This window comes from Chiloscyllium plagiosum, chromosome 1 (assembly GCF_004010195.1).
Source record: "Chiloscyllium plagiosum isolate BGI_BamShark_2017 chromosome 1, ASM401019v2, whole genome shotgun sequence".
Taxonomy (NCBI): domain Eukaryota; kingdom Metazoa; phylum Chordata; class Chondrichthyes; order Orectolobiformes; family Hemiscylliidae; genus Chiloscyllium; species Chiloscyllium plagiosum.
Genome location: NC_057710.1, coordinates 11757376 through 11767198, shown reverse-complemented (window position 1 = coordinate 11767198; position 9823 = coordinate 11757376). Strand labels below are relative to the sequence as shown.

Below are 9823 nucleotides of genomic sequence, written 5' to 3'. Positions count from 1 at the left end.
CTAGAGGAAGGTGGGGAGAAAATAAATGCTGGCCTAGCCAATGACTCTCATCCTGAGAATAAATGTACCATCAGCAATATTTCTTGCTTAGGTTTAATGATACTGGATATGGAGTATATTGCTGCAGCTTGTAGAGAACTGATTTGTTTTTGGTGGCAAAATAAATAACTAATGTTACTGTTGTAAGAAAATTGAAATGATACATGATTGCAGGAATGTAATATATCACAGACTAGGAATGATGGGCAAGATGCAGTGATATGTAGTTGGTTGGTCAAGGCAAGAAAAAAAATGAATCAAATGAGAGAACCAGGCGAGAAAGTTTAAAAATCATAATATTTATGAAACATACAGGGCAAAGTCTGCCCTTTCACTGTAATGCCCTCAGATTTACAAGTGGGGTTCCGCAGGGATCAGTTCTGGGTCCTCTGCTGTTTGAAATTTTTATTAATGACTTGGAAGAGGGAGTCGAAGGGTGGGTCAGTAAATTTGTAGATGATACGAAGATTGGTGGAGTTGTGGATAGTGAGGAGGGCTGTTGTCAGCTGCAAAGGGATTTAGATATGATACAGAGCTGGGCTGAGGAGTGGCATATGGAGATCAACCCTGTCAAGTGTGAGGTTGTCCATTTTGGAAGGACAAATAAGAATGCGGAATACAGGGTTAACGGTAGGGTTCTTAGTAAGGTGGAGGAGCAGAGGGATCTTGGGGTCTATGTTCATAGATCTTTGAAAGTATAAGATGATCAGAGGAATAGATAGACTAGACAGTCAGAAACTTTTTCCCCGGGTACAACAGAGCGTTACAAGGGGACATAAATTTAATGTGAAGGGTGGAAGGTATGGGGGGATGTCAGGGGTAGGTTCTTTACCCAGAGAATGGTGGGGGCATGGAATGCGCTGCCTGTGGGAGTGGCAGAGTCAGAATCATTGGCGACCTTTAAGCGGCAATTGGATAGGTACATGGATGGGTGCTTAAGCTAGGACAAATGTTCGGCACAACATCGTGGGCCGAAGGGCCTGTTCTGTGCTGTATTGTTCTATGTTCTATTTCTTTTCTTGAAAAGTTCTGGCCTCTTGAGCAAGTCCAACTTTATTTGCTCTTCATTTGGCTGTTGTGCCTTCAGCCTTTGAGACAATAGAATTCCCTCCCTAAATTATTTCTTAATACATGACAATGAAATACCTTGGCATATTTTCAGTCTAATTACACATTGTCCTTGGCTGCATACGTGGTATGACAGAAATTAGTGAGTGATTTTGTGCTGTGTTGCATCAAAGCAGAAGTTGGTAAAAATGTGCTGACTTTGTTCCAGATCATACAATGGCTGTATAAAAATACTGTTTTGTCTGTGCCTTGTATGAGCTCTTTTACTGTTATGAATGAATTTTCTTAATGTTAGCAGTGTTGAGTTTGCAAATTGTAGGATTTGCGTACATTCTGGGATTTTAAAGAATGAATTTTGATTTTTTTCTCTCTACTTAAGCGGGCACACCACCTGGAGAAGAAATGCCAATTGTTTCAAAAACTAACATTAAGGAATACAGGGACAGCTTCTCGAATGAGAAATTTGATTTTCGTAACAATCCCAATATAACTTTCTTTGTGTATGTCAACAACTTCACCTGGCCCATTAAGATACAGGTGAGTTTCTTTACGTTTTATTTCAATGTAAATAAAGTATAGTGAATAAGTTTTTGTTTCCTTTTTCAGAAATGTTTGGCAGTATTTTAAAAATCATATTTCTGAACCAAATTGTCTCAACAACTCCATGGCTTCAGGAGCTTTACTGATGATTTTTCAAAGTCTGGCAGTCAGTCCATTGACTTCGAATAGACAGGTTTGCCATGGACTTTCTCTGGCAGACACTTTGGGCTTGCTCAGTACTGGAGGATAAATAGGCTGTAGCATGTTGGGGCTTTTTTGCAAGTTGTTTTCTTTTGCCAGCAATTATTGCTTAAGGATGGGATATGAATGTTGGCCTTTTAACCATCCAGTGTGTGGAGTAAACACACTCAGGTCAGACTTGTGGTTAGGTACAACATCAACTTTTTCTGTTCCAACACAGATTTTCCCCCACAGACTTGATAACTGTAATCTTGGCTGTACTGGTGGAATGGCTTTCTGTTTCCCTCAGCAGCTGTCCTCTGACTAATAACATGGAAGATAACAAGCAATTTCAAATAAAAAGACAGGATATATTGGCTAAGGTATTCTTCTTGAATGGTGGAGCAGGCTTTACTGCTCATTGTTTAATTTTAAGTCTGTTTCTCACTCCAGATACTGCCGGAACTGCTGAGTATTTTCAACATTTTTGTTCTTGTATCATCTACAATTACCTGTTTCTTCCAACTAAACGTTTCAACTGTACCAAGTAAATTAGTACATAATAGGAGTCTTCATGGAGAGCAAATTGAGAGGTATCAATTAAAATTAAGCTTGACGAGTGAACTGGATTCTAAAATGAAGTTTTTTTCTTTTCATTTAAGGTTATGTTGGATGGCTGAGACTTGTTTGCACTTCTGTATCTTAGGTAATTTGGGGGGTCAGGTGTGTAGAAAGTGCCTGGAGAAGTAGCTGGACTCGGTATAGAGCATCAGGGAGGATAAGAGTTTCCTGGATTGTTGGAATAAATGGGTCATTCTTGTATTGTCAGGCTGTGATTACTGGGTACCTCAAGGATTGGTACTTTGGTTCCAGTTGTTAGCAATATACATCAGTGATTTAGAGGTGTGACCCAAATGTAATATTTCCAAATTTATGGATTCAAAAACACCAAGTGGGAATGTTTGTTGTGAGAAAGGCTAAAACTACAGAAAGATTTGGATATGCTTGGTGCATGGGCAAGAGCATGGTAGGTGGAATATAATGTGATAGAAATGGGAGGTTCTCCACTTTGGTAGGAGGAACACATGCAGTTTTTTTTTTAAGTTAGGAGTGATTGGAAAGGACCAAGGTATTTTCAGTAATTCACTGGTGCAGCAAGCTGTTATGGAGGCTAATGGAATATTTGTTCTTCATTCCATGTCTCAGGAAAAAATAGGGAGTGCAATAAAGATTCAAGATTCACCAGATTTGTTTTGTGTATGGTGGAAATGAAGAGCAATTGGATAGAACTTCTGCCCTCAACCCTTATCTTTCTTCTCAGAAAAATAACAAGGTTCCCCTTGTCCTTATTTTTCACTCCACCAGTCTCTACATTCAAAGGATGTTCTCTGCCAACAGGATGCTACCATCAAACACAGTGATTTAGCAGGGAAACAGATCCTTTCGTCCAACTCATTGAAGCCAACCAAGTTTGCCCAACTAAACTAGTCCCACTTGCCTCCATTTGACACATATCCCTCTAAACCTGTCCAAAAGACTATTAAATTATTGTAAATGTACCTGTGTCTGCCACTTCCTCTGGCAGTTCATGCCACATATGAATCATCCTCTGTGTGAAAAACATTGCCCCTTTAAATGTATCTTCTCTCACTTTAAAAATTTGCCCCCTAGTTTTGAACTCCTCACCCTGGTGAAAAGATCTTTATTATTCATCTTATCTACGCCCCTCGTGATTTTATAAACCTTTATAAGGTCACCCCTCCCTTCTACTCTCCAGTGAGAAAATTCCCAGCTTCTCCTTATAACTTAAGTTCTCCAGTCCTGACGTCATCCTGGTAAACCTTTTCTGAACCCTCTCCAATTTAAAAATAGTATTTCTATAGCAGAGAAACCAGAACTGTACACTGTATACCAAACGTGGCTCACCACTGTCCTGAACAACTACAACATGATGTCCCAATTTCTGTACTTAATGATCTGAGCAATGAAGACAAACATACAAAATACCTTCTTAACACCCTTGCCAACCTGTGACGCATATTTCAAAAAAACAATGTCCCTAAACCCCTAAGTGTCTCTATGCAACAAACTACCCAGGACCCTCGTATTAATTGTATAAATCTGTCTTTGTTTGCATTAACAAAATGAAATACCTTACATTTATCAAAATTAAAGTCCATCTGCCACTCCTCAGCCCATTAGCCCAATTGATCAAGATCCCTTTGTAATCTTAGATAACTTCCTTCACTGTCGAATATACTACCATATTGACCCTTCATCAGATACCAGACCTGCTGAGTTTTTTCAGGAATTTCTGTTTTTGCTTCTGATTTCCAGCATCTGCGATTCTTTGTTTTTTTTTGAGGATTTAATGCTTCATTCATACAGGGCATTGGTGAGTACCTGTCTTGAATATGATGTGCTGTTTTGTAATTGCACTGGAGGTGATTCAGATGAATGAGTCGGTTGTCTTGAGGAAACTTTATTTTGTTTTCACTGGAGGTCTGTTAAGTGTGGTTAAAATTCATAAGATCCTGAATAGTCTTGAGAAGTTGGACATGCAAAGGATATTTACTCTTGTGTGAGTATAGAGCAAGGAGGAACTTGGCATCTCCTTTTAGGTGAAAGTGAGTACTGCAGATGCTGGAGATGAGAGTCAAGAGTGTGTTGCTGCAAGAGCACGGCAGGTCAGAACAACATCCGAGGAGCAGGAAATCTTTCAGGCAAAAGCCCTTCATCAGGAATCCTGATGAGGGACTTCTGCCTGAAACGTCGAATTTCCTGCTCCTCTGATGCTTCCTGACCTGCTGTACTCCTTTTAGGGTAGAGTTGAGGGGAAATACTGTCTGGAGGTTTTGTGACTTTGAAACGTGCTCCCTTAGAATACAATGGAGGCAGGGTCATTGAATATTTTAAAGGCTAGACATAGATTCTCGTTCAGCTAGGGAATTAAAGATTGTCGTATTGGATGGAAAAATGGAATTCAGGACAAATCTAGTCCTGATCTTATAAAATGACAAAGCAGGCTTGAAGGGCTGAATGGAATGCTCCTATTATATATAAGTATTATATATATAAATAGAGAAAAAATGATTAAGTTTCATTCAGAATTTCTCAATGTTTATAAAACAAGAGGCTGATATAGATGAGAGCAGAATAAGAAGGGTTAGGAAGAATACAACACTATCAAATACATTATAAATAAAAAATGAGATGAATAAGGTTAGTGATCAAAAGGGAAATTGTGAATCTAATGTGCCAATAATTGAAATATGGTTCAAAATAGTGAGAACTGAGCACTTTAATGGTCAAGTACCTAAAATTCTCAAGAGAAGACAGCGAAGAAAGAAAAATGAGCAGGTGTGTTCCACTGATTAGAAAAGATATTGCAGCCTTGAATATCCTTCTGTAAAGAAACAGTTGAGCAGCCAAAGACAGAATACATATGTATTTTAAGTTGAGAAGCAGAAAGGGATCATTCTACCGTGAGGATATTCTGTAGGTTTCCAAAAAATGGGATAGACAGCAGGGAATCTGCATGGAAATCACAGGGATGTGCAATGTTCAGTGCTGATCCCAGGTAATCTGCATTACCTAAATTTTTATTTTGTTCTTCCATGGAATGTGGACATCACTGACAAGGCCAGCATTGTTTGTTGATTCCTAATTGTCCTTGAACAGGCGGTGGTGATCCACATTCTTGGACCACTGCAGTCTATTGGTGCAGATGTTTCCACAGTATTCTTAATAAGGAAATTTCAGGATTGGCATCCAATGATAATGAAGACATAATAAATTAATTACCAAGTCAGGACAGTGTGTGGCTTGGGAATAAGCTGTAGATGGTGGTTTCCATGTATAGACTGCCATTGTCCTTCTCAGTCATAGAGCTTGTGGATTTGGAAGGTGCTGATGGAGAAAATATGGTATGTTATTGTAGTGATTCGTGCAAAAGGTTTGTACTGTCGTTGCTGCAGAATGAGAGTGGAGTTGATGTATTGGGTACGAGTCAAGTTTGTTTTGTGCAGGATGATGATAGGTTGTTGTACTCACCCAGGCACATTATGCTCCTGGTTTGTGTATTTTCTTTAGATTACATTACAGTGTGGAAACAGGCCCTTCGGCCCAACAAGTCCACACCAACCCGCCGAAGCGCAACCCACCCATACCCCTACATTTACCCCTATACCTAACACTACGGGCAATTTAGCATGGCCAATTCACCTGACCTGCACATCTTTGGACTGTGGGAGTAAACCGGAGCACCCGGCGGAAACCCATGCCAACACAGGGAGATTGTGCAAACTCCACACAGTCAGTCGCCTGAGGCGGGAATTGAACCCGGGTCTCTGGCGCTGTGAGGCAACAGTGCTAACCACTGTGCCACCGTGCCGCCCACATTTCTAGATAGTGGACATCCTTTTCATGAGTCAGAAGGTTAGTTACCTCAGAATCACTGGTTTCTGACTTCCTTTTGTATCTGTGTGGCTATTCTCATTCAGTTTCAGTCTGTAGAGTATTAGTAGTGATTGATTCAGCAATATTTAAACAAAAATGTTGAACAGGCTAGGTCTGTTCTAAACATTTGAGTTTCGAACAATGAGAGTTGACTTTATTGAAACATAGTAGAGCGTGATGGGTGGATGGGGTTATGTCCTTAGGATTCAGGATAGCCCATTTTAAGACTGGGGTGAGGAGAAATTTCTTCCCTGAGTGTGGTAACACTATAGAATTCTTCACAACAAGGCAGTGTGGAGGCTAAGCCACTGAATGGTGTTTAAGAAAGTTAAATCTTTGATAGAAAAGGGAGTTGACACTCATAGGCGACGGATAGGAAAGTTGAACCAAAATCTTATTGAATGATTCGGGCTTGATCGGTTAAAATGCCTACTCCTACTATGAAGTCCAGTGTTCCTGTGTAATGATACTAAATGTCATGGAGAGGTGGTTCAGTCCTCTCTTGCTAAAGAGGATTGTTATCTGCCACCTTGTGTCTGATGAATGTTACTTTCTGGTTTGAGGTTACTATGCAGGACTCTGCTTCTCAACCTCTTCCCTCACCTGAGGTCTGATGGCCCTCACATTAAGTCACCACCAGTCACTTCTCCCTCTAATGAGAGAGCTGCCCCAGTGGCCTGGTAAGATTATGGTGACACAAAACAACAACTTTCCATCGATCAGCCAAAGTATGAATGTTGTCCTGGTCTTACTGTAAATGAACATGGACTGATTCTGAGGAGTCGTAAATGATACTGAAAACTCTGCAGTCATTAATTAACTTTCCCACTTCTGACATTAGGTCAGTAATGAATCAACTGATAATTGTTTGTCCTAGGATATTTGCCTGAGGAAGTTTGCATTTGATTTTTATTTTGTCGTGTGTATTTTACAGTAAGAGTACAATAAAATAGAGCGAAAAGCTTTCATTCACCACAAAACGGTGTTGTTTTGAAAAATTTAAGAATAAGAAAAAATAGAAATATTTTGCTTTAAGAGAGTCCAGTAGTCCTGAACCAGGTCATCACCATCAGTGACACCTGCACTCTAATCCCTTCCCACTGCCTCGCTGCTGTCTACACCAGAACAAAGCAACATTGAAGTTCCCAATCCTCAGGCACCATCTTTGCTGCTGGGCTGATACTTGTTAACCAGTACCTCGTGCCATCTGTGCTGGACCCACCAACACCAGACATGTCTCTCTCAATGCTGGACTCACCTCATCGATGTTGCTGTGATTTCCTTCCGCCACCACCAAACAGCCAGCAATGAAATCGCTAATCCTTGGGTGCCAACTTTTGCCACTGGGCCAACCTCGCTGATGTTGCTTCTTGCTGATTTAGTAGATACTGGTTTCAGGTCCTGTACTAGCTCCAGAAAAGTAAGCAAGGGCTCACTCTTTCCTCCATGTTGAGCTTGCTTGAGGTCCTTGCCTTGGGTCTGCTTAAGCTCTGCTCCCTGGGTCTGCCTGAGGTCCGTGTGCTGAGCTTTTGCCATTGCTAATGCCATTCAAACTCAGGAAAAGTTGTTTCAGGTCCTGTACTAGCTCCAGAAAAGTAAGCAAGGGCTCACTCTTTCCTCCATGTTGAGCTTGCTTGAGGTCCTTGCCTTGGGTCTGCTTAAGCTCTGCTCCCTGGGTCTGCCTGAGGTCCGTGTGCTGAGCTTTTGCCATTGCTAATGCCATTCAAACTCAGGAAAAGTTGAGCAAGTTTTTAAAAAAAAGAAAAGAGAAGGAAAAGAACAAGATAAGTGTTCAGGGTGGGCAAGTTTTGGCACAGAACCTTTGTTCCGCCGGCATTTTGTGCACTAAGGTCCTGGGATTGAGAAATTTGATCTTGAACAGCCACGTGTGTTCTCCTTTATGGCCAGGTATGACTACAACAATAAGATATGGGAGCAGAAATAGGCACTTGAGCCCAACAAGTCAGTTTTGCCATTCAACAAGATTATGGCTGATCAGATAGTCCTCATCTCCATTTTCCTGTCTTTTCTCTAAAACCCCTAATTTACTGAGCAATTAATAATTTATTCTGGCCTTGGATATACTGAATGACCTGACCTTGTTAGCTTTTTGCAGTCAAGAATTCCACAGTTTCATTACCCTTTGAGAGAATAAGTTCTTTCTCATTTGTCTTAAATGTGCAACCCCTTATTCTGAGGTTATTCCCTTTGGTCTCATACTCTCCCACAAGGCGAAACAATCTTTCCACATTTACCCGCATCTGTCAAGTCCCAAAAGAATCTTTTATATGTTTCAAAAAGTTCACCATTCGTTCTTCAAAATTCCATGAGATTTGCCTCTCCTCATAAGACAGTCCCTCCATACCCAATGAGCAAATCTTCTCTGGATTCCCTCCTTATCTTTCCTTTAATAAGGGAACCAAACCTGTTGACAGTATTCTGGCTTTGGTCTGACTAGTGTCTTGTGTTGTTTTCGCAAAACCTCACCACTTTCATACTCCATTCCCTTTGAAATAAAGATTAACATTCCATTTACTTTCCCTATAACCAGCTGAACTTGGAGATAACTTTTTGTGATTTATGATCAAGACTCTCTAATCCCTTGAGCAGAGATGTTCTCCCCCGATTCCCATTCATGTCAGTTTTTCCAGAGCTGCTTGCTGTGCTGTCAGTTGCTGCCGTGATACCCAGAGCAGGGGCACTCTCACATCTCATCTTGAGCTCAGCTCCCCCTTCATCCATATTTGGACCAAGGCAGGAGCTGAGGGACAGTGACAGAATCCACGCTGAGCAGCAGAGAGTATTTGATTGCTGTGTGAATGCCTTTTATTAGATCTGTTGATGCGTCTTTGCTTATTCCATTGATGCTCGAGGTTGCTGGGGTTTTTACAGGATTAGTTTTGTCCTGCTTCTTGTGAGTGGGACAATACCAGGGCATTTTTACCACAGAGGCAGATCCCAGAGTTGCATTTGTACTGAAAAAATTTGGTTAGGGGTGACAACTGATTGCAATATCCAAATGCAAGGCTAGGGCTGTGCTTAGTTTTTGTTTTATTCATTCAGGAGGTGTGGGCATCACTGACCTGGTCAGCATTTATTGCGTATCGCCAGTTGTCCATGAGGAGGTGGCGGTGAACTGCCTCCTTGAACAGCTGCAAGGACCTTGAGGTGCCGGAGTACTGGAAGGTTGCTCATGTTGTCCCCCTGTACAAGAAGGGTAGTAGGGATATTCTGGGTAACTATAGACCAGTGAGCACAACGTCGGTGGTGGAAAGTTGCTGGAGAGGGTACTGAGCGATAGGATCTATTTATATTTAGAAAAGAATGAGCTTATCAGTGATAGGCAACATGGTTTTGTGCGGGGAGATCATGCTTTACCAACTTAAATAGAGTTCTTTGAGGAAGTGACCAAGTTGTTAGATGAAGGAAGGGCTGTTGATGTCATATACATGGTCTTTAGTAAGGTGTTTGATAAGGTTCCCCATTGTAGACTAATGGAGAAAGTGAAGTCACATGGTGTGCAGGGTGTTCTAGCTAG

At 41.1% G+C, this 9823-nt stretch overlaps 1 protein-coding gene across 1 annotated transcript in view; it reads left to right on the top strand.

The window, feature by feature from the left end:
• Window positions 1–9823, top strand: part of atrn (attractin) — a 397885-nt gene that overhangs the window by 221344 nt on the left and 166718 nt on the right. Inside the window, exon 25 of the mRNA XM_043706341.1 lies at window positions 1487–1644. Coding sequence (XP_043562276.1) covers window positions 1487–1644 — 158 coding nt within the window. The remainder of the gene's footprint in view (window positions 1–1486; window positions 1645–9823) is intronic.